At 41.8% G+C, this 27,306-nt stretch overlaps 1 protein-coding gene across 1 annotated transcript in view; it reads right to left on the reverse strand.

Moving 5' to 3' along the window:
• Positions 1–245: 245 nt before the first annotated feature.
• The window catches only part of slc12a3 (solute carrier family 12 member 3), a 111,434-nt gene continuing 84,373 nt past the window's right edge, over positions 246–27,306 (reverse strand). Inside the window, exons 21-26 of the mRNA XM_062022432.1 lie at positions 21,447–21,530; positions 21,256–21,367; positions 13,356–13,442; positions 13,106–13,244; positions 1,366–1,433; positions 246–1,299 (exon numbers count right to left, since the gene is read on the reverse strand). Coding sequence (XP_061878416.1) covers positions 1,158–1,299; positions 1,366–1,433; positions 13,106–13,244; positions 13,356–13,442; positions 21,256–21,367; positions 21,447–21,530 — 632 coding nt within the window. The 3' untranslated portion in view covers positions 246–1,157. The remainder of the gene's footprint in view (positions 1,300–1,365; positions 1,434–13,105; positions 13,245–13,355; positions 13,443–21,255; positions 21,368–21,446; positions 21,531–27,306) is intronic.

Below are 27,306 nucleotides of genomic sequence, written 5' to 3' on the forward strand. Positions count from 1 at the left end.
ATGCTTGAAAAAAAAACCTTTCCACGACACAAGTGTGGTAAATTGAGAGAGTGTGAGCGCTGTGTTGAATACGAGCTATGTTACAATATGCGTTGTGTCATCTGGAAAAGTAATTTCGAACAAAAACAATCAAACTGTGAGTAATCTGAATGTAAATTTAATTACAGTATTTCAAAACAACAGTGACAGTTATTAGTCATAACTTATACACTTTTAGTAATAGAGATTATCTGTTGTATCCTGAGGCATAATATAATCATCATGCAGAAATATGAGGGGAAAATCTATTAAATGTTGCCTATCATTCACAATCATTATGAAAGACATGAAGACGGATGGATGGGTTTTAAAATGCATTCTAAATATTAAATCAACGTAAAAGTCAGTTTACACCAGAGCCAACGGGAGCTCCACTATTCCGCCCACATCCTTGCTCCCTGAAAGTATATTGTAGATCATAAATCATGCCTCTCACATGGAAAGTAGATGGCTGAGGATGTAATCCCACAAGTTGGTACACTTTGACCGCCATTTAGGACCTGGAACTGGCGGGAACGACACGAAAAGTGCTTGTTACCCTGTGCCCTCCCACCCCGTTTCTACGAGGATTATGGGTCATTCTTCATCTGAATGAGAATATATGAACATCCCAGCAGTCGGCATACTAATGGCAGCAGACCTTGCACAGTAAGTGATGTTTTATTATGTTCGTTGGCTCTCATAAAGTCTGCAGTGAGCAGAAATCAGTGATGAAGAAAAACATAATAATAATGAGCCGCCTATGCTTAAAATGATCAAAATACGTAAATATTAAATGTTATTATAAATGTGCTTGTTACTACATAACAAATATACTTACATCATGTATATAAAACCCTGATGGAGGTGTTAGGATGTTTTTTAGGCACTCTATAATCAGAATTGAACAGCTCCCATAGGCTCTATTTTAAGCGTGCTTTTTATCAAATTTATTTAAAATGCAATAAAATAAAAAAAACATCCGTTGTCATGTCTTTCATACGATAGGCAAAAAAAAAGAAAAACGTGCAGTTCCCCTTTAATTATTGGTGGCATGAAAACATTTGACTACAATATTCCTTCAAAGGTAGCAGTTGTTGTGGTATGATTTGTGATTGGGTGAGACATAGAAAGATATTTTACTGGCAGTAGAAGGTGAGGACATTTTCCTGGTTTCCTCTGACCAACAAGACTGGAGGCTTCAAGTCACGTGACAGGACTTCCAGCCATGCCAGGTAGAGAACTCTGGGGCACACCGCTCTCCTCCTCACAGGCATGGTGCTGCCAGGATCGACATCAACAATGTGCATTAAGTCGTATAAATATACTCAAACATTAGATACTTACATGACAATCAGTGCAGCCTCTCTGGAGTAATCCTGCAGAATCTCATTCAGACGAAGTTGACGGAAAGTCTGATGACCAAAGAAATACTGTTTTAGTGTTGGAAGGGTTAAGTGTTGCAAAGTTTGTTATTAATTAATGTTTTGTTAAATGATATTATTCCTGACATTTAGATTTTCTTCTGTTTTTATAAACTCTGTTTGCTTGAGCTTTCAGTTGACGTTGCGTTACCCGTACGTGGATGTATAGAATAGCATGTGTATGTTGGTACAAGCATTGCACAGCAGTTACCATAGCAACACAAATGCAGTAATGCTGCCCCACCAATAATACTGGACTTGAGGCGTGTAAGAACAATGGGCCCCATTCAGCAATAAGTTTTTCTCTTATCTTTCTTCCTAAGTGATTGCCTAAGAGGAGTCCATTCAAATTCATGACATGTTCTTAAACGACCAAATTGTTCCCACCTTCTGTTCTTAAGTTGCTGAATGCCAAATGGTTAGCGCGTGCGTGTCTATCACAATTTGCATATAAACCCGCCCTTATTTCCCCAATATGCATATGTAAACACCCTTAATTCCGTAATTTGCATAGGTAAACGCCCTTAATTCCCCATATAAGGGCACAATTCCGGCGGAAAAGCCAAACATCAAACACATGGAGAAAACAAACGGATTACAGAAGAGAAATGTGTATTATCCCGCAGGGGAAATACATGATGTCAAAACGTTAAGTTTGAGAAAGAGGGGACTGCTCTCTGTAGCCTAAAGCGTTCAAATAAATATTCGTCCCTTCGGGCAAATAGGTCTATTCGGTCGTGAAATATGCGCTCCCTCCACAGGGCACGATCTGCGGCATCTTGCAGTAGCAGCAAAAGCATTGCCATTGTGTGAGTTGAGTCTTTTAAAGAGTCACCAATCACTAAATCAACGCCCCGGTAATTCATAATTGTGTATGTGTGTGTGTCTGTGCGTGCGCGCATATTTTGAAATGTCTATATATTGCTAATTTTGCTATATGTCTGTCTGTCTGTCTTATCTATATCTATCTATCTATCTATGATATTAATTTAACAATAGACAATAGAAGTAAGGGAACTTGTCACACTTAAGAACGAATAGGCCACCCTAAGAGTGCTCTGGAGCACTCGTAGATTTTGTTCTTACCTACGAACAAATCCCAGCTAAGAAAACATTGGTGAATACAAAAATCTCCTTAAAAACTTCATAAGTGGGCCTAAGAACAACATTTGTTCTTAAGAATGGTTGCTGAATGGGGCCCAATGTGAGTGTGAGAATATGCGCAAGGACAGGTTTGACAGGGAAATCCCACAGTTAAAGTGGAACTGCATTTTTTGGGGTAATTTTGCCTATCGTTCACAATCATTACGAGAGACAAAAACACAAGCTTTTTTTTTTTTAAGCTTCTAAAGATGACAAAAAACGCTTGCAAAATGTGACGAATGAGAGACAGCATTGGAGCCTTCAAAGCCCAATAGAACAACTTCAAAACCCTCCATCAACCTGTTATGTACACGCTGCAAATATTTATATAATATAGTAACAGACATGTTCAAAACAATATTTTAATATGTGCAATATTTACCGTGTTTTGGTCATTTTGGTTTCAGCATATACATTTTCGTTTCCATAGCAACGCACTTCCGGCAAAACCGTGTGTTCCTACTTTCGGAAACAAACACAAATGTGTTCTGATCATGGCAGACTTGGTAACCGACAACTACTTTTTGGACAAATTGAGGATTGACAACATCTTTTTGAACCTGAATTTACAGAGGATGAACTGCTGGTTATCAAAGCAAACACAAAGAGAGTGTGAAACGTTGGAGCAGACGGAAGCCGAGAGTGAGTTTGGCGCTGTAAATGTAGAACTTGGACATAAATGGTGTGCCTACCCAAAATCAACATGACAAAAACCTCCCCGGCCAGCTTGACTAAACAGACAACTGTCCATCGAGTAAGTCACTATAGTATTGATGATAATAATAATGGATTGGATTTATATATCGCTTTTCTAGACACTCAAAGCGCTTCACAGAGAAGAGAGAACCCATTATTTATTCACTCCACATTCACACATTGATAGTGATAAGCTACATTTGTAGCCACAGCTGCCCTAGGATAGACTGACGGAAGCATGGCTGCCAATTTGCGCTTAAGGCTCCTCCGACCACCACCAAACATGCATTCACATTCACACACCGGTGTGAGTGGCACTGGGAGCTAGGGTGAAGTGTCTTGCCCAAGGACACAACGGCAGTACCCATGATCATGATACATGCAGCGCGCCATACTTGTTATTACAACTACAGTACATAGGCTGTGTACAAACAGAACATGAAATGTGGGATATTACTTTACACAGTGGTGTGCCATCACGGCCAGCAAGGCCTTCTCTGATGGAAATCATGATCATAATTAAAGACAAAAGTAATTTTTTATTTACTTTCCCTAAATATCTAAAATTATTCATATTCTCTTCATGTCATATTATGCTCCTTCCAATGCTGTTGTTTTTAGTTTAGAGTTTGTATCCAATCAGAATTCAGCTAGCTTATGTTGCCATGCTGTACAAAGTCTGCCCGGAGCCTTCAGAATCAACAATGCGGGCTTCTTTGCACTGTAAGTGAACGGACACATAGAGTTGATAGACAATTGCGATAGCCAATCAGATCATGAGTTGTTGCCAGTAAGGCCTTCTAGATGGCCTAACGCGTACTTGCCAACCCTCCCGGATTTTCCGGGAGACTCCCGGAATTCAGCGCCTCTCTCGAAAACCTCCCGGAAGAAATTTTCTCCCGAAAATCTCCCGGAATTCAGCCGGAGCTGGAGGCCACGCCCCCTCCAGCTCCATGCGGACCTGAGTGGGGACAGCGGCGACAGTCTGTTTTCACGTCCGCTTTCCCACGATATAAACAGCGTGCCTGCCCAATCACGTTATAACTGTAGAATGATCGAGGGTGAGTTCTTGGTTTCTTATGTGGGTTTATTGTTAGTCAGTTTCATTAACGTCCTCCCAGCGCGGTAACAACACACAACAACAGCAGTCACGTTTTCGTCTACCGTAAAGCAGTTCGTCTGCCGTAAACAGCAATGTTGTGACACTCTTAAACAGGACAATACTGCCATCTACTGGATAGCCTCCGGAACACTGAAATTCAAGTATTTCTTTTATTTATATGTATAATAAAAAAAATAAAAAAAATAAAAAAAAAATATATATATATATATATATATATATATATATATATATATATATATATATATATATATATATATATATATATATATATATATATATATATATATATATAGTTAGAATTCACTGAAAGTCAAGTATTTCATACATATATATGAAATATATATGAAATACTCGAGTTGGTGAATTCTAGCTGTAAATATACTCCTCCCCTCTTAACCACCCCCCAACCACGCCCCCCGCCCCACCCCCGACCACGCCCCACCCCCCACCTACCGGAATCGGAGGTCTCAAGGTTGGCAAGTATGGCCTAACGCTGTGAAAGTTGCGAAAAACAGGAAGTGGCACCGGAACCATACAGCCATAGAAAGCCACAGAAAACTCACCGGTACAATAACCACAAAGATAAAGTGTTTGTCTCACACCTAGTAATCCGCTGTGGACAGACGAAGCCAAGCAATGCAGGTTTAGTGAGCGGTGCACGATCCCGTGAAGGAAATACATCTTTGGTAGGCAATCACATTTTGGCACAACACCGGCGGCGAAATGGCGAAATGCCCGCCATTTTCACACGAATCAACCGACTACGACAGTACCACTGGCTTATACGGCGTCAGATGGGTGCTACAAATTGTGAGTTTAAAAATTTATTTTTTTTATTTTTTCATGTTTCATTTGTTTTATACAATTCTTTTAATTTTGACAATACCAAGTAAGATATGTTTTAATTGCTGAAGCGGGTTTATTGAATGTTAAATGCGCCGAAAAATAGACCGTTTTGTACACTGTTGAGGGGCTTCAATGACCAGTAGTGTGCAAGTGTGTTTCTGTATAGTATCTCTAGCCGTGTGGTGACATAAATTACAGTATTTTGAGAGGTGAAGTCGGACTAAGTAGGACATCACTGAAGGCCTAGGTGAGAAACGCACGGGCCGCCACTGACTTTACAGATACTGTAATATGATTGTTCACGTTTTAAAGTCAGTACAGATTGGTAACCTATCGCTTAATGCCGTAGCATGCCGTCGCAAGGCGATGTGTAACTACGCTAAAAAAAGAGCTCCTCAGTGTTCCATTTTTTCCATAACAATGTCGCTACAGCTTGGTTATTGCACAGGATACGGAACCTAAATGAAGTATTGTTGACGGTTTGTTGGAAGCATTTTCAAAGTGATGTTGAGGCAGAATGGATTGATCCCATTGGCTGCATTGCTAGCCACCTAGAAGCGGCCGATTATTACAAATTAGAATGCAAAAAAACAACAACTTTGTCTTCTCTCTCATAGGGATTGTGAACAATAGACAACATTCCCCAAAAAGTACAGTTCCCCTTTAACTCTGGGCTTTCCCTGTCAAACCTGTCCTTGCGCTTATTCTCACACTCACATTGTTCTTACGCGCCCCAATAAGGTGAAATATTACATTGCACTTGACTCTTGGATGCAGCTCTAAAGCCCACGTAATACAATGACAAAATAAACTTCCATTAAACTATCATATCTATTCTGACTGTTTGAATTAGACAAATGAAAACATAGATTGAGATGAGGATAAAAAGACCATGTGCCAAAAACTTAAAATGCTCATGATTAAATTGCTTTGTTTCTGCATGCATGAATTAAAACAGCTGAAGAAGGATGCCACCATGACATCAAAATGCAAGGCAACTGCGAGCGAATTGCCACGTTTGGACATCTTGGGCCATTGAGTGCGTATGAGTTAGGTGTGACCGTGATCATTGAACTATGTGACTATTTAATACACAAGTGTCAAACTCAAGGCCCGGGGGCCAGATCTGGCCCGGGACATCATTTTATCTGGCCCGCAAACACCTGGAAATGATATGTGTCAATAACGTACTTCATATTTTCTCACTAAATGTAATGGATTGTTTTCATTTTGACAGAAAAATATATATGTACCGGTACTGCTTGAAATTGCATGCCTTTTAAACTTTAATAGTATCCATTATTGCAACAAATATTACAGTATACTTTCCAAACATTCTTTTGTCTAAATAAAAATAAATACTTAAATATCTGCTTGACTTTAACTTATGATTTTACAGCAAACTACCCATCAAGTTAATAAAAATTACAGTACATTTTATGGTGTTCTTTACAGCATATGACTGTAAATGTAAAAAAATCTACCATTTTTTCCGTTAAAATTCTGTTGACTGAGCTGCTATATTTTTACTGTAAAATCTTGTTTTTAACGGTGTATAACTGTAAATAGAAAAACGATACATTTGGTTTTTACTGTAAAAAAACTGGCAGCTAAGTTGCCAGAATAAAAAAGGAACTTTTACTGTTTTTCCATTCAAAGTATGATGTTGTAAAAACCAATGTAAATTTAATAGTACAATTCTAGCAACTCAGATGCCAGCTTTTCCCGTTAAAAACAAAAAACAAAACAGTAGTACTGTTTTTATATTTACCGTAAAATGTTGTAAGAAATTAAAAAACACTATTTTACAGTAGCATTTTGTAAATGTAAAGATTTTACTGTAAAATCAACCATCTACTTAAAACAATTAATATAATTAATAATTTGTGAGTTTGCATGTTCTTTCCGTGACTGCGTGTTTTCCCTCCGGGTACTCCGGCTTCCTCCCACCTCCAAAGACATGCACCTGGGGATAGGTTGATTGGCAACACTAAATTGGCCCTAGTGTGTGAATGTGAGTGTGAATGTTGTCTGTCTATCTGTGTTGGCCCTGCGATGAGGTGGCGACTTGTCCAGGGTGTACCCCGCCTTCTGCTCGAATGCAGCTGAGATAGGCTCCAGCTTCCCCCGCGATCCCGAATGGGAAAAGCGGTAGAAAATGGATGGATGGAAGAACTCTAAACATCCAAATAGCATCAGAGTGGTTTTAATAACAAGTGAAACAAAGTTTAATCTACAGATTATTATTAACATCCAGCCAGGGAGAAGCTGTGTATAAACACACCACTGTGACGATCTGTCACATTCATGTTGGGTTGTGTTTCCTGGGTTTGGTGTTTGTTTCCTGTCAGCGCTCTTATTTTGGTTCCATTTCCTGATTGTCTCCCTGAGCGCTGTTTTCCCTCAGCCTGGCCACACCCGGTGTCTAACAGCCGGCTGCTATTTATGCCTGCCTCGCCCTCCAGTCAGGGCTCGAGGGTTGTTTGCTGTCTCATGTTATCCTGGTATCCTGTTTCCTGGTTCCTGTTATCCTGTCTCCAGATATCCTATTAAAATCATCTTTTCCTGCAACACGCCTGCAATCTCTGCATCTTGGGGTTCATCACCAACAAATCCCGACAACTACATCACCATCGCGTCACAAGAACACGTGAAATTAACTTCCTTGATGGATATGGCCTTTTTGAATTTAAAGTGTTACATTTTTTATGGAATTCAATGATATTCACAAGTGTTAGTATGACTTCAAAAAGGCGAGGTGGCAAACTTTGCCTCTATAGTAATGAGCATGCCTTAATTCCAGACTTTTCATGCCGTTGCCTCATTTACATGTAGTGAGTGTGTCCGCAGGCTGGTTGGGAGAATACGAATAAGAGGAATGTGTGTAATTTTAGACGCATAAAAAACCAAAAAAAACGGGAGGATAGGGTCCATACTACCTCATAGTGTTGTCCCGATACCAATATTTTGGTACCGGTAACGGTACCAAAATTATTTCGATACTTTTCGGTACTTTTCTAAATAAAGGGGACCACAAAAAAATTGCATTATTGGCTTTATTTTAACAAAAAAACATTAGACATATGTTTCTTATTGCAAGTTTGTTCTTAAATAAAATAGTGAACATACAAGACAACTTGTCTTTTATTAGTAGGTAAGCAAACAAAGGCTCCTAATTTAGCTGCTGACATATGCAGTAACACATTGTGTCATTTTGCATGCTATTATTTTGTCAAAATTATTGAGGGCAAGTGGTGGAAAAATTATTATTAATCCACTTGTTTATTTACTGTTAATATCTGCTTACTTTCTCTTTTAACATGTTCTATCTATACTTCTGTTAAAATGTAATAATCACTTATTCTTCTATTGTTTGATACTTTACATTGGTTTTGGATGATACCATGAATTTGGGTATCAATCCGATACCAAGTCGTTACAGGATCGTGCAATGGTCATATTCAAAGTCCTCATGTGTCCAGGGACATATTTCCTGAGTTTATAAACATAATATACATTTTTTAAAAATGAAAGAAGATGTTGTGATGCCAAAAAATATCGACGTAATCATAGTAGTATCAACTAGATACGCGCCTGTACTTGGTATCATTACAGTGGATGTTAGGTGTAGATCCACCAATGGCGTTTGTTTACATTTTGACGCTGGTGAGCTACGGTGTGTAGTGAAGCATGTTTAGCTATTCCTCGTCCTGCAGTAAGAAACATACTTTATTTGTCACCATGGAGACAAGGATTAGTGATTTAGAAGTAGTTAAAACACTCAACTGGCTAGCTAGCCATGTCTCAAAGCATCTCTTCATGTGGGCGTTTCAGTGTTATAGCTTCACCTTTATCGTTAGTTTTTAAGCCAAAATTTGTCCGTTCTCCCTTTTCTGTCTACACACTGTGTCTGCTTGTAAGTACTCTGTGATTGTGCAATGTCATGACGTGACGGGGTGTTGGGGGGGGGGGGGGGGTTTGAGGGTGGTGTTGTGGCGGATCGGTACTTTTTAGAGGCGGTATAGTACCGTATATGATTCATTAGTATCGCGGTATTATATTAATAGTATACCGTACAACCCTACTACCTCATAAAGTCGGCTAAACACACACTTTTATCACGGTTTTTGATGATTTATTTTGTTATTTCAATGAACATTATACACTTCTTTTTTTTTTTTTTTTTTTTTAAATGTCCTGCCCAGCTTCTCGGGCAAATCATATAGCAGATGTAGATGCCCATATCGGCTGTTCAGATTTACTTTACAAAAGAGAAGTGTAGGATACTTCTCTTGTTGCCTTATTTGTATTTTGTCTTTATTAAAGGCCTTCTGAAATGATTTTTTTTTATTTAAACGGGAATAGCAGATCCATTCTGTGTGTCATACTTGATCATTTCGCGATATTGCCATATTTTTGCTGAAAGGATTTAGTAGAGAAAATCGACGATAAAGTTCGCAACTTTTACTCGCTGATAAAAAAAAGCCTTGCCTGTACCGGAAGTAGCGTGACGTCACAGGAGCTAGTATTCCTCACAATTCCCCATTGTTTACAATGGAGCGAGAGAGATTAGGACCGAGAAAGTGACGATTACCCCATTAATTTGAGCGAGGATGAAAGATTCGTAGATGAGGAACGTTACAGTGAAGGACTTGAGAGGCAGTGATGGACGTATCTTTTTTCGCTCTGACCGTAACTTAGGTACAAACTGGCTCATTGGATTCCACACTCTCTCCTTTTTCTATTGTGGATCACGGATTTGTATTTTAAACCACCTCGGATACTATATCCTCTTGAAAATGAGAGTCGAGAACGCGAAATGGACATTCAGTGCCTTTTATCTCCACGACAATACATCGGCGAAATGCTTTAGCTACGAGCTAACGTGATAGCATCGTGCTTTAACTGCATATAGAAACAAAAAAAATAAACCCCTGACTGGAAGGATAGATAGAAAATCAACAATACTATTAAACCGTGCACATGTAAATACACGGTTAATGCTTTCCAAGCTAGCGAAGGTTAACAATGCTGTGCTAACGACGCCATTGAAGCTAACTTAGCAACTTAGCAACCGGACCGCACAGAGCTATGCTAAAAACATTAGCTCTCCACCTACGCCAGCCAGCCCTCATCTGCTCATCAACACCCGTGCTCACCTGCGTTCCAGCGATCGGCAGAAGGACGAAGGACTTCACCCGATGCGTTTGGCGGCCCGGAGACGTAGGAAGTCAAGGTGAGGTCGGCGGCTAGCGCGGCTGCTCTCCAACAAAGTCCTCCTGGTTGTGTTGCTGTAGTCCGCTGCTAATACACCGATCCCACCTACAACTGTCTTCTTTGCAGCCTTCATTGTTCATTAAACAAATTGCAAAAGATGTCCAGAATACTGTGGAATTATGAAATGAAAACAGCTTTTTGTATAGGATTCTACGGGGTACCATAACTTCCGTTAAACTGACTTCGTCACGCGCATACGTCATCATACCGCGACGTTTCAGCCGGATATTTCCCGGGAAATTTTAAATGTCACTTTATAAGTTAACCCGGCCGTATTGGCATGTGTTGCAATGTTAAGATTTCATCATTGATATATAAACTATCAGACTGCGTGGTCGGTAGTAGTGGGTTTCAGTAGGCCTTTAAATGTATTCATATTATCATTTGGTGCAGCCGGGCCGGAGCAGGAGGGGATAGAAAGAGAAAAAAAGGAAGACAGAGGGGGGAATTGTGGGGACAAGAGGGGGATTAGACAGAGAGACAAAAACAACAACAGCAAACACAACAACAACAACAGAGCAACATCAGCAAATACGACATGTACAAATATGATGGTAAAAGTAATAGCAAATAAGCAGTTAGCGAAAATAAAAAATAATACAGAAATGACAATGAGCATTATTACACTAAAAATGGAGCAATATGAATACCAATAGAAATAGTGCTATTGATAATAAACAATACCAATACTTTACCTTTATTATCAACAATACAATTGTTCAAATGCAACAATACATATACGTAATGATAACTTGATATACGAAAGAATGCAGAAAAATGGAGGGGAAGAAAGAGAAGCAACCTACATTAACCTTGTAGATTGTTATAGTTGTCACGTGGAGGTTTACGCTTGCTGCGCGGTTGTTCTTCCAATGCACACTGACGGCTCCGGACCAAGACGTGAAGGTAGGAATGATTTATTGATCATAAATCATCCAAAAACACAAGACAAGAAAAACGGATGCGTGCCAGTCGCACGCGGAAGCTAAGGCTAAAAATTAGCGCAGGAAACAAAGAATCTAAACTTAGCATGGACTTGAAACCAGTAGTACTCACAAAACGTTACGCTGACAGGTTGCATGAAGCAAAACACAATGAAGCTACACCGAGTGACCGGAAAAGACAGGCTTAAATAGAAGTCTCTGAAAGCAACAGGTGCGTGTCCGGAAAACCAGCGGCAGGTGAAAATAATGAGTAACCATGGTGACAAAACAAACAAGGAAATGCACAAAAACAACTAAGGAAGTCCAAAACTAACAGAATATAACTAAACAAAACATGATCCGGACCACGGATCATGACAATAGTAACAATAGGTTAAGTTTTGTCAGTGTGCCATGTGTTATACCCAGTTTACCCTAGGGCAACAACGTTAATATATGTTTGATGAAACGTGATTATGTGCATGAGTGTATGTGTGCATATGTACAGTGAATGTATGTACAGTATGTGTATATGTGTGTTTGTACAGCGAATGTATATGTATATAATGTGTATGTGTGTGTTTGTACAGCGAATGTATATGTACAGTATGTGTATACAGTATGTGTGTTTGTACAGTGAATGTATATGTACAGTATGTGTATATGTGTGTTTGTACAGTGAATGTATATGTACAGTATATGTATGTGTGTGTGTGTACAGTGAATGTATATGTGTAGTATGTGTATGTGTGTGTTTGTACAGTGAGTGTATATGTACAGTATGTGTATATGTATGTTTTTACAGTGAATGTATATGTACAGTATGTGTATACAGTATGTTTGTATAATGAATGTGCGTGTGGATGTACGAACTTTGAGTGTGTAAATATGTACTGTATTTGTATATGTATGTGGGAGCGTAGGTACCTATGTATGTGTGTATGTATGTGTGTGAGTATATGTGAATTTGCATGTACAATACATTTGACTCCCAGTGTGTGCAGGAGCCAGAGTACGACCCCAGCCTCCCCGAGAGCCCATCCCACAAACAGTAGGTGCGGTGCCCAGGGAACCAGGGGCCACCACCCCCACGCAGCCAAGCCGGACAGCGACAGGAACCCCAGAGCCTGGCCCACTGCGCCGCCCACAAGGGCCAGCAGCAGGCCGCAGACAGACGCACCCGGCAGAGGACAAGGGCACGAGAAAAGCAGGGGGCAGCCAGACCCCAAGCCAGCGAGAGACTCATTCACTTCTAATTTTCACCATTTTCCTTCACACTCACTTTCTTCACACACACGATTGGAAAATCAACGTTTTTTCTTGCAAGCTATAGACTAATGTTAGTGGGTTAGACCAAATGTGTTGGCCGGATGTTACAGGGTTCACTGTGGCCTTTGTTACGCCAACTGGCGTTTGGAAAGCTCGTAAAACACATTTTTTTGCTTGCAAAACTAAAGCATAACAATTAGCAGCTCATATCCAAAATAACTGTATAAGCTGGTGCACTCGTACGGTCAGTCCAGGTACCACAGTAATTTTGGTGTAAATGGCCACAAATGTACTTTTTGACAACCATAAGGAAACATTTTTGAGTAATCTGTAGCTTCATTTGTCTTGTTTTATTAGTGTTTTAGAAATGTGCGTGCGTTTTATACCTTGGCCTTGTTTCTCTCCAGATCCTGCTCTGTGATCTCCCAGGGTTCCGTCTGTTCTCTTGATGGATCCGAATCACTTTCACTCTGTGGTTTGGTATCCCGCTTGAAGGGACTCAGCATGTCGTCAAAGTGGTGAATGCTGGAACAATCAAAGATTGCCAATAAAAACTATGAAATGAATACCTGAATGTATTCATTTCTATGTTGTAATAATATGCAATCATTTTTGTCATGTGGTCAACATGCTTACTTTCTAAGCTGAGGTTTTTGATGGAGGTCAGGAAGCACTTCAACATCATGGAAACCAAGGCGGAACTTCTTGATTAATGTCAACACCCTGGAAAATATAACATTTATCTTTACTGTAAGATGAAAATACTACATTATAGTGATATGGTGTACACAGTATAATGTCTTGCTTTGATATCATTTGCATTGATACGGTTTCAAAAAGGAGGCCACATTAATTTCCTTACTCTTTATTTTATCACTCCATACAAAGATTACTTTGTATGGAGGTTTACTTAAGCACTGTTATCCTCAAAAGCTGCACACACACTGTGTACACACCTGAGCAAGCACGCCAGCTACCCAAAGTTACGCAAGACACGGCCCAGCAGGCACAAGACATTGATACAACGTTTATTATACATACACTACCGTTCAAAAGTTTGGGGTCACATTGAAATGTCCTTATTTTTGAAGGAAAAGCACTGTACTTTTCAATGAAGATAACTTTAAACTAGTCTTAACTTTAAAGAAATACACTCTATACATTGCTAGTGTGGTAAATGACTATTCTAGCTGCAAATGTCTGGTTTTTGGTGCAATATCTACATAGGTGTATAGAGGCCCATTTCCAGCAACTATCACTCCAGTGTTCTAATGGTACAATGTGTTTGCTCATTGGCTCAGAAGGCTAATTGATGATTAGAAAACCCTTGTGCAATCATGTTCACACATCTGAAAACAGTTTAGCTCGTTACAGAAGCTACAAAACTGACCTTCCTTTGAGCAGATTGAGTTTCTGGAGCATCACATTTGTGGGGTCAATTAAATGCTCAAAATGGCCAGAAAAAGAGAACTTTCATCCGAAACTCGACAGTCTATTCTTGTTCTTAGAAATGAAGGCTATTCCACAAAATTATTTGGGTGACCCCAAACTTTTGAACGGTAGAGTATATGTTTTTTAATATTTACTTCTAAACAAAGTAGCGAAGTATTTGTATTAGTAAATTGAGACAACGTTGATGTCTAACGTCGGATCCACGTTATTGGTTAGGAAATAACCACATTTCAATGTCAAATCAACGTCACAACCTGACCTTGAATAATGTCGTCAAAAAGCGTGTTGTTCCAACGTTATGTTTGAGTTGCTCAATGTCAGGACCTAAGTCAACAATTTTTCAACGTTGTTTTAATGTCTTGTGCCTGCTGGGGGAGGACAATTTGTGCAGTTTGAAGAAATCTATGACTTTTGCTCTTTGTTCAAATACATTACATCACAGTCAGTGGATATACTTGCAAGTTAACCTTAATCATTTAATTAGCTGCTCTTTAAATTCAGTCTCCAAAGTAATCAAACTGTATCTGGCATGTTAGATCAAAGGTAATAATAATAATAATAATGGATTAAATTTGTGGCCTTGAGAGTTAGAGTGTCTGCCCTGAGATCGGTAGGTTGTGAGTTCAAACCCCGGCCGAGTCATACCAAAGACTAAAAAAATGGGACCCATTACCTCCCTGCTTGGCACTCAGCATCAAGGGTTGGAATTGGGGGTTAAATCACCAAAAATGATTCCCGGGCACGGCCACCGCTGCTGCTCACTGCTCCCCTCACCTCCCAGGTGGTGATCAAGGGTGATGGGTCAAATGCAGAGAATAATTTTGCCACACCTAGTGTGTGTGTGACAATCATTGGTTCTTTCACTTTAACTTAATTGGGGGTTAAATCACCAAAATGATTCCCGAGCGCGGCCACCACTGCTGCTCACTGCTCCCCTCACCTCCCAGGGGGTGGAACAAGGGGATGAGTCAAATGCAGAGGGTAATTTCACCATACCTGGTGTGTGTGTGACTATCAGTTGTACTTTAACTTTAACTTTATTTATATAGCGCTTCTCTAGACACTCAAAGCGCTTCATAGAGAAGTGAGAACCCATCATTCATTCACACCTGGTGGTGGTAAGCTACATTTGTAGCCACAGCTGCCCTGGGGTAGACAGACGGGAGCGTGGCTGCCAGTTTGGGCCTACGGCCCCTCCGACCACCACCTATAATTAATTCACCAGCGTGAGCGGCACTGGGGGCAAGGGTGTCCTGCCCAAGGACACAACGACAGTGATTTGGATGGCAAGAGGCGGGCAGCGAACCTGCAACCCTCAAGTTTCTGGCACGGCTGCTGGGGCGGCAAGAGGATAACCAAAGGTTAGAGAAGATTTCTATGCATGCTGTCGTTCTTTAGGGTATTATATTTCAGGGCATTCAACTGATCACAGCTGGACTGTTCAGTTTGTCTCAGAAGATGTTCACCTCTCATCCGAGCATATTTATCAGAGTAAAAATTGTCAAATATAGTCTAGATCAGTGGTTCTTAACCTGGGTTCGATCGAACCCTAGGGGTTCGGTGAGTCGGGCTCAGGGTTTCGGCGGAGGTCAAGACACCCGACTCATCGTGTAAATAAAAACTTCTCCCTATCAGCGTATTACGGATACGGCAACAGCAGAAGTCAGACTGATTTGAAGGTGTGTAATTTGTTGTGAGTTTATGCTCTGCGTTGGTTTTGTTGTTTGAACAAGGTGATGTTCATGCACGGTTAATTTTGTGCAGCAGTAAAAAAACATGGTAACACTTTAGTATGGAGAACATATTCACCATTAATTAGTTGCTTATTAACATGCAAATTAGTAACCTATTGGCTCTTAACTAGTCATTATTAAGTACTTATTAATGCATTATTCGGCATGGCCTTATTATAAGCCTAACCCTCTAATCCTGGCCCTAACCCTCTAACCCTAACCCTAACCAAATAACTCTAAATTAAGTCTTTGTTACTTAGAATATGTTCCCCTAGTGTCCAAAAAACTATAAATTTAGTCTTTGTTACTTAGAATATGTTACCCATACTAAAGTGTTACCAAAAACATATAACTTTGTCTTGAATTTGAAAAAAAAACATTTTATTTTTCACTAAAGAAGGGTTCGGTGAATGCACATATGAAACTGGTGGGGTTCGGTACCTCCAACAAGGTTAAGAACCTCTGGTCTAGAGGCTGGTGCTAAAGCCCAAACAACTTATACTCAAAGCTTCTACATTTTTTTTCTATTACACCCTACCCCAGGAAAAAGACAACATTGTGTGCCATACCCAACTCTCGTTCGTGACTATTAACAGTATAATTTGTCTATAAAATTTTTATAAGTGCACCTATGCATAAACTTGTATCCTTATTAACAAACATTAAAGAAAACAAATATACGAAATATATAGCTCAACTAACAACAAATAATTACTTAACTAAAACTATGTTTCAGTCTGTAACAGAATATATTTAAAAGTGCACACATTTTTGCCTGAAACAGAAAACATTAAATGCTTAAACTAAAAAAAAATTGACCAACTTGCTGAAAGATTTAAAAAAAATATTTTGTTAACTCAATAAATAATAAATTATCCAAATGGATTCAAAACGTTAACCTGCCAGACAAAAATGAAACAATTTGTGCTATATATTTTTTTCAAATCTAAATGGGGAAGTCCATATTAATGACTACCATCAGCATGTTTTGTAGTGAACAGCTTTTCGAAGCAGGGTTTGAAGCATGATACTGCATGATACTGATACTGACATATGTGGAATTTAAAATACATCATCGAAACCATTTGGATGTGATTAAAAGCACAATAGAAATGCAAATGAGGGTAAAGAAATCAATAAATATTAAATAAAAGAGTCAGGTCACAGCCTGCGATGAGAACGCAATCAAGTACTTTGTGTCTTCTTTTTAGTCCTATAAGACAGGACACACCATTTCGAACACTGGGACCGGGCTACTCAGTGCGAGGCCTGTAACAATTACAAACCCCGTTTCCATATGAGTTGGGAAATTGTGTTAGATGTAAATATAAACGGAATACAATGTTTTGCAAATCATTTTCAACCCATATTCAGTTGAATATGCTACAAAGACAACATATTTGATGTTCAAACTGCTAAAACATTTTTTGAAAATAATCATTAAGTTTAGAATTTGATGCCAGCAACACGTGACAAAGAAGTTGATAAACGTGGCAATAAATACTGATAAAGTTGAGGAATGCTCATCAAACACTTATTTGGAACATCCCACAGGTGAACAGGCTAATTGGGAACAGGTGGGTGTCATGATTGGGTATAAAAGTAGATTCCATGAAATGCTCAGTCATTCACATACAAGGATGGGGCGAGGGTCACCACTTTGTCAACAAATGCGTGAGCAAATTGTTGAACGGTTTAAGAAAAACCTTTCTCAACCAGCTATTGCAAGGAATTTAGGGATTTCACCATCTATGGTCCGTAATATCATCAAAGGGTTCAGAGAATCTGGAGAAATCACTGCACTTAAGCAGCTAAGCCTGTGACCTTCGATCCCTCAGGCTGTACTGCATCAACAAGCGACATCAGTGTGTAAAGGATATCACCACATGGGCTCAGGAACACTTCAGAAACCCACTGTCAGTAACTACAGTTGGTCGCTACATCTGTAAGTGCAAGTTAAAACTCTCCTATGCAAGGCGAAAACCGTTTATCAACAACACTCAGAAACGCCGTCGGCTTCGCTGGGCCTGAGCTCATCTAAGATGGACTGATACAAAGTGGAAAAGTGTTCTGTGGTCTGAAGACTCCACATTTCAAATTGTTTTTGGAAACTGTGGACGTCCTGTCCTCCGGACCAAAGAGGAAAAGAACCATTCGGATTGTTATAGGCGCAAAGTTGAAAAGCCAGCATCTGTGATGGTATGGGGGTGTATTAGTGCCCAAGACATGGGTAACTGCGGGCGGTATAGCTCGGTTGGTAGAGCGGCCGTGCCAGCAACTTGAGGGTTGCAGGTTCGATCCCCGCTTCCGCCATCCTAGTCACTGCCGTTGTGTCCTTGGGCAAGACACTTTACCCACCTGCTCCCAGTGCCACCCACACTGGTTTGAATGTAACTTAGATATTGGGTTTCACTATGTAAAGCGCTTTGAGTCACTTGAGAAAAAGCGCTATATAAATGTAATTCACTTCACTTCACTTCACAACTGACACATCTGTGAAGGTGCCATTAATGCTGAAAGGTACATACAGGTTTTGGAGCAAAATACGTTGCCATCCAAGCAACGTTACCATGGACGCCCCTGCTTATTTCAGCAAGACAATGCCAAGCCACGTGTTACATCAACGAGGCTTCATAGTAAAAGAGTGCGGGTACTAGACTGGCCTGCCTGTAGTCCAGACCTGTCTCCCATTGAAAATGTGTGGTGCATTATGAAGCCTAAAATACCACAACGGAGACCCCCGGACTGTTGAAGAACTTAAGCTGTACATCAAGCAAGAATGGGAAAGAATTCCACCTGAGAAGCTTAAAAAATGTGTCTCCTCAGTTCCCAAATGTTTACTGAGTGTTGTTAAAATGAAAGGCCATGTAACACAGTGGTGAACATGCCCTTTCCCAACTATTTTGGCACGTGTTGCAGCCATGAAATTCTAATTTCATTATTATTTGCAAAAAAAAATAAAGTTTTTGAGTTTGAACATCAAATATATTGTCTTTGTAGTGCATTCAATTGAATATGGGTTGAAAAGGATTTGCGAATCATTGTATTCCGTTTATATTTACATCTAACACAATCTCCCAACTCATATGGAAACGGGGTTTGTACAATGGAATCCCCCTTCATTAGCGTTGAAGTATTATGTAGCAAAACAATCGCTGTAAAACAACAAATACCATCAGAAAATCAGTCATTAGACTGGAATCACCCATGTTGGCATTCCATTCACTTGCACTAATGGCACAAAGGGGTCACCTGAAACCATAAAATTGCTTATGTCCTGTTGTTATTCATTAGAGGCTAAATAGTTGAGTCTCTTTGGAATGGTTGAAAGGACAATGTTGAATGTGGGAGATAGGTGGTGTCGTAGACCACCTCTTTTGTTTAGGGAAGGTTTTTTCAACGTTGACGTAACTTTTAAACCATCCATCTTACCTGTCCAGAATCCGTACATTTTTGTCCTCAAAAAAGTGCTGTTTCTCTTTGAGGTGCAGGTAGACAGCTGAGTCTTTACCTAAAGAGTTTGCCCGTCAGACTAGAGATGTGACCCACGCGAACGCACCAAGTCTTTTGAATGGTTCTTTTTAGTCAACAATGAGAACCGATTCGAAGCGGCGAGCCGTTTTTTTATGCACATACAGAAGCAGTGTTGGCAATTGGCCAAGCTGCAGGTGTGTGCTACCTGACTGGCGGCTGGACGAGAAAATGAGTCAGTGTCAATTGGAAACAAAGCAACTTTTGGATTCATTTTTCTGGTACATTGTTCTAGTGTGAATATTTAAAGTAGTTTAGGCGCGCACACACCAGATAGGGTAGTGCAATTTTGAAATTCACATTTCTATTATGTCCTATTAGTGTTGTTCCGATACCAATATTTTAGTACCGGTACCGGTACCAAAATGTATTTCGAAACTTTGCGATATTTTTCGGTACTTTTCTAAATAAGGAAGACCACAATTTTTTTTAATTATTGGCCTTTTTTTAACAAAAAATCTTGCAGCACATTAAACATATGTTTCTTAATGCAATCAAAGAACAATTTTGTCCTTAAATGAAATAGTGAACATACTAGACAACTTGTCTTTTAGTAGTAAGTAAGCAAACAAAGACTCCTAATTAGTCTGTTGATGTATGCAGTAACATATTGTGTCATTTATCATTCTATTTTGTCAAAATTATGAGGGACAAGCTGTAAAAATCGAGTATTAATCCACTTGTTCATTTAATGTTAATATCTGCTTACTTTCTCTTTTAACATGTTCTATCTATACTTCTGTTAAAATGTAATAATCACTTATTCTTATGTTGTTTGATACTTTACCTTAGTTTTGGATGATAAAACACAAATATAGGTATCGATCCGATACCAAGTAGTTACAGGATCATACATTGGTCATATTCAAAGTCCTCATGTGTCCAGCGACATATTTTCTGAGTTTATAAACATGATATGCATTTTTAAAAAAGGAAAAAAGATTTTGTGATGATAAAAATGTTTGATGTAATCATAGTACAAGTAGTATCAACTACATACACTATTGTACTTGGTATCATTACAGTGGATGTCAGGCTTAGATCCACCCATGGCATTTGGCAAGCTATCATATTCAGGGTTAGGGTTAGCTATTGTATCCTCCTACGGTGTGTAGTGAAGCATGTTTAGCTATTCCTCGTCCTGCAGGGATGATACTTGTCAGAAACTTACTTTATTCGTCGCCATGGAGGCGAGGATTAGTGATTTAGAAGTAGCTAAAACACTGCCGACTGTGAATGGACGTTCCTCCGCTAGCTAGCTAGCCATGCCTTAAAGCACCTCTTCCTGAGGGCGTTTCAGTGTTATAACTTCACCCTTATCTTTAGTTTTCAGGCCAAAATGCATCCGTTCTCCCTTTTCTGTCTACACACTGTGTCTGCTTGTAAGTACTCTGTGATTGTGTGCTGCCGAACATGCTCGTCTGCTCGCAAAACCAGCAATGTCATGACGTGACGACGCGCCGTCTTGCCCGGGAAACGATACTTCTCAAACAGAGTATAGTACCATTTTTGATTCATTAGTTCCGCGATACTATACTAGTACCGGTATAACGTACAACCCTATGTCCTATTGGAAGTATTGGAAGTCAGAAGGAAATTTACAAGCAAAGGTTAGTTTCTCTTTCGATTATGTCGACAACCGTTTCTGTTGATGTCAGCCAGCCCGAGTTTTGTCGAGATAAACAGGTTCCACTGTATTTTTTCAGATATGTTGCTGCCAATAAAAATATTGGGCTTAAGCCCCCATAATGTTGACATTAGGATATTATTATTGTTAATATTATATAATATGAAGTCCAATGAGTAATCAGAGTGCTTACTCCTCTTTCCGCTCCTCTTTGCTGCAACTTTCTCCGCCCACAAACACTCGAACTGTACATTTGGCCCAGCACTTCTTGCGAGTGAGCAGGTAAGGCAGCAGCAGGGTGAGGCCTGAAAGGCACACAGAAATGATGAGGAAACATGTGAAGCTGGATTTTAAAATGACTAACATGCACAAGCACGACCGCACCTCCATCATCAGACAGCCAGTACACGTCGATTGTCTTCCCTCCTTGCTTTTGTCGGAACAATGTTCTTGCTTGAACCGCCGTAGCTGCAAACAACAGGTGTGTTATATTATTGTATTTGCCATTAAAGTAGACCAGACGAGGTGTGTTTAGATCAGGGGTGTCAAGCCCGTGGACAGGTTTATCCGGCCTGTGGGATGAGTTTGCTAAGTATAAAAATTAACCTGAAATTTTTGAATGAAAGAAACTGCTGTTCTAAATGTGTCCACTAGATGTCACAATAGCAATTCTTTGTATCTTTGTAGATGATGCTACATATGTACAAAATAAACCACATGATGTTAGTGCACCAGTCAAGGAAAATGATCAAACTACATAAATAACATACTGTAATTTGATTTTGATAGAATTTTGTCTATCTTGATAGATTGAAAATTAACACCAAAGAGTTGACTGATGAACATTATCACATAATTAATTCAGAAAATATAAATAACGACAACGATAGAAAACTATTAACCGCAACGTGTAAGTGTAAAAAAAAACCCCCAACAACATTATGATTTGTATATTTTCAGAATGTGCTTGTTCTATTTTTAAACAAAGAAAACAATCTGAAGTTGTCTTTATTTTTAAGTTATCGTGCCGTGATTTTACCAGTCTGGCCCACTTGGGAGTAGATTTTTCTCCATGTGGCCCCCGATCTAAAATGAGTTTGACACCCCTGGTTTAGAAAATGGCAAGCTCATGATTTACAATAGATGCCTTATACATTCAAATGATAGTCATTTTCAATGACAGCATTCAACAAAAATGTCAATTCATTAAAAATGTGTATATACTAGACACAGTATGTGTTCTGAAGGTTTGCATATTTGTGTAAATTGTCCCTTTTAGTTTTATATATAGATCATTTCTGTTAAGGGATTAATTATTATTATTTATTTCTATTTCATATGTGTGGTTTGGGAAGGTGAAATGTATTTTCTTTAGAGTTGTTTAACCGTTGCCACGGTTACGGTTGCCATGGTTACGGGCACTTCCGTTTCCGCCGGCAGGTAGAAAAAAGTGTTTAAAAGAGCTCCGGCATTGACACGCAGCGGAGCGTCGGTAATACTACCCAGAGATAGAGATCACCACAGTTGCAGATCAGATAAGTAACTAGTACTCTAAGCGTTGTATTTAAGTTTGTTATAAGTGACAGTTAAGTGCCAGTGCACTAGTTTAAGTTTAAAGACGTTTTGGGCGCTTCACGTAGCCAGTAGGAGGTGAAGCGCATGCTAACCGCTAGTTAGCTCACCGCAGCTCGCACCTGTGTTTGTTGGCTGCAACGTGACTTCACGAACGCCAGGTTCAGTCACGTTCGGACTAGGTTTAGTTAAGAGACACGCTCCCCTGTGACTATTTATTGTTTGGAGAGCGAGTGTAGAGTTTAGTTGTGTGCTATCGTGGCTACCTTGCTGCGAGGGAAGTGGACAGCGCGAGGTACGAGTGTTAGTGGCTCGCGCTCACGGGCTAGTCGACAGAGAGGTGACCCAGGACGAGGCTGGTTCTCCTCTTGCTCCAGACTAGACTCGTGAGGGAGCTAAGAGGAAGCACGGCCGAGCCCCCCCCCACCCCCCCCCCCCTTCTCTACTCTACCACGGGAGGTGTCCCCCCTCTCCAACGCCCCCTTTGTATCCAGCATTTGCAACTCACCACCCCCACACCTACGTGCACCAACGATCAGCTGGACCACAACAGACTATCTTCTGGCCCAGCCAAGGGGCCCAGGTTGGACTGTGTGTGTGTGTTGTGTAATTGGTTTAGTGTGGGAGGTTTCATTGGGGAGGTAGCGTGTGAGTGGTGATGAGTGTATGAGTGTAATTAATGTGTGTTTATTATTGTCTGATTATTGTATATTATATGATACAGTAAATTGGTTAACTATATAAGTGGTGTCCTCTCACTCTCTCCTAGACTATCTTTATTTGGTAAATAGTGAAAATTAGAGCATCCCCCTAAAGTAAATATACAGTCCTTTACAGGCTCCCGAACATTTTGGTCCTTTGAGTCGGATAGTCTAATCAGTTAGGATGTCCAAAAAGAGTGAGAGAACCCTAAGCCCCTCCCCAAAACCAGAACCACCAACACGCCCTGTTAGAGAGCGTAGGTTACCCACTAGACTACAGGACTATCACTTGACTACCCTAGATGAGACTGACAGCCCTAATAGTTTAGAAAGTAAAGCACCCCAAGTGGCGGAGGACAATATTGCAACACCAGCATTGGGTTTGACTATGCAACCCAGTATTCACCCCTTCTCCTCACTACCAAGGGATGAAGAGAGACAGGAAAAGGCGGGCCCGCCGCTGACAGCAGTCATGCCCCCGCCGACAGAAATCATCAGCCAAGGCAAAGAGGATCCACCAGGAGGTGGCGACTTACAGAACGGTGAGGAAATAATTCCCCCTGATGCCGCCACCCCACTAGACAGGACCGACCCGCGAACCTTCCATCCGGGTGAGTTTTTCAAGAAATCCGATCCTCAAGGCAAGCCCCCCAAAGTAAAGTCTCGCCTATCTTCTGGCCGGCGTGGCAGCGTCCATAGCAGCCGTACGGGTAGTCACCGTAACAGCCACTCAGGACGATCAAGCATGGAGAGTCTACTCTCTGAGAAGTTACTCCAGCAGTTGATTGACAATCAGGAGAACCAGCGCCAGGACGCCCTCGCGAGAGAGGAGCGTCTGCACGAAGAAGCCCGTGCTAGAGACGAGCGCCTGCAGATAGAGGCCCGCGCTGACAAGGAGCGCCTGGAACGGCAAACCCATGCAACTACGGAGGCATTAGAGAAGGCGGCAGTCCAGAGCCTGGAGCTCGCTAAGCTCGCTCTCTCCCGCCAACCAGAGCCCTCTCCCCAGTCCGGATATCGAGAGTGACCTCAAGGCCTGGCTCGCCAGAGGAAAGGAAGAGGAGTATCGAGAGGTCTCAAATGCTGGACCCAGAAACCCAGAGCGCACACGAGGAGGAAATGGAGCCTGACGAACGCTTGGACTCCCTTTTGGATCGTAGGGTGCAGTATCCACACGCCCCTCCCCCTCCTCACCATCAACATCAGCCCGCCGTAATGCAGGACCATATGACCCACTTCCTCTTCACCCGCCTGGCTCCATAGTTCCCTTCTTTACCCAAGACAGCAGGGAGAACTACAGGGAGATGCGGCTGAGCCTGGAGTACCTGCTAGGAGAACCGCAGGCGTACCACAGTGAGCAGCAGAAATGGCTCACACTCCATCTTCATTGTAAGCTACCAATAGCTAAGAGACTTTGCTTCTCCCACACCAAGTCCCTCACCCCCTACACCGACAGCATGAAAGAACTAGATCACCGCTGGGGATGTCCATGGGACCACATCCTTGACGAAGTTGAAGCCCTCGGGGAGTTACCTGAGATCCGAACCGACGTAGCCCTGGATGACTACGCCCTCCGCATCCGCTCTCTGGTCACGATGCTGAAGCTGCAGGGACCGACTGGAGCCAGGGAACTAAACACAGGCTCCACCGTGGAGTGCTTCATAAGGAAGCTGCCCAAACACCGAGAGGAAAGGTTCCGGCGGCGCCACGACCAGCTCAATCCCGACCAGCCAGCAGCCAGCTTAGAGGAGCTATCTGACTTTCTGAGAAGTGAGGTAAAGCACACCCGTCTCCCAACAAAAGCTGAGCTGAAGTACGGCGGACACGAATGGACCAATCGAGCAACCAAGAGGAAGGAAGGGTCAGTCCGGGTAAAGACAACGATCCCAGGGGCTGATACTGAGGTCGAGAGGGACACCCCCCACGGTGAGTGGGGCGGCCCTAAGCAGGGTGACAAGAAGCTTCAACCACCTTGCCCGTGTTGCACGGGCCCCCACTGGCTTGAACACTGTCCAGAGTTTGGGAAGAATAACACCGAAGAAAGGAAACAGTGGATCAAGGACAACAATCGGTGTTGGAGGTGCGCCCGTGAGCACATGGCCAAGCAATGCACCCTGAAAAGGCCTTGTCGCATTAAGGAATGCGGCAGGATACACCTCACGGTCCTCCACGACCTAAATACCAGAAGCGACAAGCCGGAGACCGGAGAGTTCCCTCGGGACCCATCAAGTGAGATCCAGGAGGGTCCAGTCCATGGTAACAACCCCCGAGTGTTATTCAAGATGGTGCCGGTCATCCTACGCCATGATGGGAGGGAGATGTCCACCTATGCCATCATTGATGACGGTGCAGAGTGCACCATCCTGATGAAGGAGGCAGCCACCGCCCTCGGGCTCAAAGGTCATCCTCATCAAATGAAGATCCTCACCATCCGACCTAAGCCCACCCAAGTCGCGGGTGAGATAGTGTCCCTGGAGATCATGGCAAAGGGGCGACCAGGAGAAGTGCACCCCCTGCGCAATGTGTTCACCGCAGCTGACATGAGCCTTTCGACTTATGGCTACCCAATGAAGGCGCTCAAGGCAAAGTACCCCCATCTGGCAGAGTTGAGGCTTGATCAGGAAGAGGAAGTGGTACCGACCATCCTACTCGGGTCCGATCAAGCAAGGCTGACCCTCCCAAGGCGCATTCTCCAAGGCCCATGTGGCTGCCCTGTCGCCCTGGACACCCCACTTGGTTGGACTCTACAAGGCCCTATGAACCTAAAGAGTGCCAATCCCAGCCAGACCCAAACGCACTTCCTCGGGGCCGAGTGCAAAATGGAGGAACCCTCAAACCAGCCCAATAAGGCTGCCAGTGAGACAGAAGCAGTCCTTGAGGTAATCAAAGCAAATATGATTGAGGACAATGTGGAGGAAGACGGGGATGCAAGCATTGAAGATGGGCAGAAAATGCAGGAGGATCATCACCAGCAGCTCCAAACCGCTCACTGCCAGCTAACTGATGTCATGGACATGACAGAGGAGCTTAAGAAGCAACTAGCCCCTCTTCAAGTTGACTTCCAGTACAACCCACCTGGCTCCCCTCCCACTCTAAACTTCACCCTCGGAACACAGGTCCCCAAAGCTGAAGTCCTCGCCAATGTGTTAGCCGAAGCGGAAGCAATCCGGAATTCCAAACCATTGGAATATGCAAGTAGCGACCTGGCTGACCTCGATCCCATCACGCCTAACTCTCTCCTCATGGGGCGGCCAGACATGATTGTGGATCCAGCGCTACCCAGAGCGCATTGGCTCCTGGGCAGAGTGAAGACAGTCACTAAGGGGAAGGATGGAAGAGTTTGCTCAGCAATAGTGGACACTGGCCAGAGAACCTACCATCGACCAGTGCCTCGCTTTATCAAGCTCCCCCCATACTCTGACCCGACTCCCCCATACTCTGACCCGACTCCCTCGTACTCTGACCCGACTCCCCCTAAACCCCCCTGATCTGCTTGTATATAAAACCTTCATTAATATAACTGATTTCCTTCACATAAATCAGGGGGCAGCTGTTCTGAAGGTTTGCATATTTGTGTAAATTTTCCCTTTTAGTTTTATATATAGATCATTTCTGTTAAGGGATTAATTATTATTATTTATTTCTATTTCATATGTGTGGTTTGGGAAGGTGAAATGTATTTTCTTTAGAGTTGTTTAACCGTTGCCACGGTTACGGTTGCCATGGTTACGGGCACTTCCGTTTCCGCCGGCAGGTAGAAAAAAGTGTTTAAAAGAGCTCCGGCATTGACACGCAGCGGAGCGTCGGTAATACTACCCAGAGATAGAGATCACCACAGTTGCAGATCAGATAAGTAACTAGTACTCTAAGTGTTGTATTTAAGTTTGTTATAAGTGACAGTTAAGTGCCAGTGCACTAGTTTAAGTTTAAAGACGTTTTGGGCGCTTCACGTAGCCAGTAGGAGGTGAAGC

This window comes from Entelurus aequoreus, linkage group LG16 (genome assembly GCF_033978785.1).
Source record: "Entelurus aequoreus isolate RoL-2023_Sb linkage group LG16, RoL_Eaeq_v1.1, whole genome shotgun sequence".
In the NCBI taxonomy this organism is placed as follows: Eukaryota; Metazoa; Chordata; class Actinopteri; order Syngnathiformes; family Syngnathidae; genus Entelurus; species Entelurus aequoreus.